The sequence below is a fragment of the Saprolegnia diclina genome (genome assembly GCF_000281045.1).
Source record: "Saprolegnia diclina VS20 unplaced genomic scaffold supercont1.77, whole genome shotgun sequence".
NCBI classification, from domain to species: Eukaryota; Oomycota; class Saprolegniomycetes; order Saprolegniales; family Saprolegniaceae; genus Saprolegnia; species Saprolegnia diclina.
Window position 1 is genome coordinate 251,306 of NW_008246144.1, and position 1,895 is coordinate 253,200.

General features: G+C 56.5%; 1 protein-coding gene across 1 annotated transcript; it reads right to left on the reverse strand.

The window, feature by feature from the left end:
* Positions 1–272: 272 nt before the first annotated feature.
* Positions 273–675, reverse strand: SDRG_14792 (hypothetical protein; the record flags this gene model as incomplete). Its single annotated transcript, XM_008620947.1, has 1 exon — positions 273–675. The coding sequence occupies one exon, from the start codon at positions 673–675 to the stop codon at positions 403–405; it is 273 nt and encodes a 90-aa protein (XP_008619169.1). The 3' UTR covers positions 273–402.
* Positions 676–1,895: the final 1,220 nt, after the last annotated feature.

Genomic DNA, 1,895 nt, shown 5'->3' on the forward strand with positions numbered 1-1,895 from the left:
CGTCAGCATGCCGTAGCCTTGGCCTTTTGGAATCGTGGCGCGGGGGCTCTGTACGTCGTCCGCCGCGGTGCTTACGGCCTCGACGCCGAGGAAGAAGCCCGTGGCCGACGGCAGCGCTCGGAAAAATCCGTGTGCGCCGCCAAGCACGAGCGTCGGGGGTGGCGCGTACGTGGCGAAGTCAAGAAACGCAAGGGACCCGAGGAGCCACACGACGGTGACAAGAAGGCAGGACAACGCGAGCACGAAGTTGGCGTACCAGAACCAGCGATCGCCGCGGATGTACACGAAGAGGCTGAGCGCGTAGAGCAGCGCCCAGACCAGTGGCTCCAAGCCGGCCGAGTCGGGGGCAATGCACACAAAGATAGTTGTGAACGACACCATGGCCATGGCCGAGTCGACGTACTACTTGATCTCGCAAATCGCGACGAGGAAGCCGACACTAAAGCCGAGCGTGCAGCGCGCAAGGCCGTAGGCGCCGCCGGCGAACGGAAACGCGCTCATAAGCTCGCCGAGACACGAAATGAGGCAGATGTAGGCGAGGCCGACGAGGCCCATGCCAACCGAGTAGCTCGCAAAGCCCGCCGAGTAGCCGAGCTGCCAGATCGGAAGCGACTGCGCCGAAATCGTGATCGTGAGCGCCCACACATCGAGAGCCGTGACTTCGTACGGGGCCATGGAAAGGACGGGCACACAAGAATCGCGGGAACAAACGTGCGTTTCGTCTGGAAGATTTAGTGGCGCGTTTCCATCTCCTTCTAAATTGAATTTTAGCAACGACTGGGACTGAAACTGACATGGATATATGCATTTCGTAAAAGAGAGCGTCGCCAAGCTTCTTCATGAAGGCTGCGGTTGTGTCTTCCATCGCATCCTTTCTTGAAAATGGCATGTGCCATGTACAAGCTCGTCATAGTGCAATTCGGCATCACGTTGGACACGAGTTTCGAGCGCTGAAGGCCGTGCACGACGGTGCAACTTGGTGCTCCGTGCTATACAAAGCCAACGTAATCCCTCTACAACGTAGGAGACATTTTTATTTTGACCGACGTTGGCCATCAAATCGCAATCGCGAACGCACCGCGACAACTTGCGTGTTATTAGCCACATTATTTGGATATCCGCGGTCGACCTCTTTGCGTTCGAAAACGAAATGACCAAACCTTGGCACAGTAGTAGAGGACGCTATGGAGGGCACGGAAAGCGAGGTCGCATCGACGTACGAGGCGTACAGCGGTCGCGAGACGCGATCCAAGATGCGCGCCAAACTAAGATCGTAGTGCTACTGAGAGGCACGACTTAGATCGTAGTGCCATCTGAGAGGCACAACGCACTCCAAAGTAAGATCGTAGTGCCATCTTAGCGGCATCACGCCAAGACGCTGACGCCGCTTGCCGACAGCATCACGTTTGAAACGGAATCGCCCATAGTTAGTACAGTGATAGAAAACTCAAGTGTCGATTCCCATGACGTGGCACTCGGAGAATATCCCATTCGGGTGCAATTGTTCAGTCGTGTAAAACACACGTGTAAGAGCGAGCACGACAAAGGCGAAACGCAGAGCTTTTACCAGAGAAGGATAGCAGCCTGGGGCGATGCTCATTCCGCAATTTGCGCTGCAGGGCCTCGGTCGCACGGCACCACGTCGCATGGCAGGGTCGTCGAAGCTTGTGTCCTGTCGACTGACGGTGAAACTCGTGTGACCGAGGTCCTTCTTTCCACGCATCCCTGCAGTACAGAACATTGGCTCCACAGGTAAGCGGTTGCCATTGATGAGGATCGGTGGTCCTCATGTAGCATGCGAGCTTGGGTCTGCGTCGTCGAGGATTGATGATCACCAAGCTCGATTGGTGGTATCAGTATCGTGTTGAGCAGCGCCGCAGCCATCGAGCGCCTGC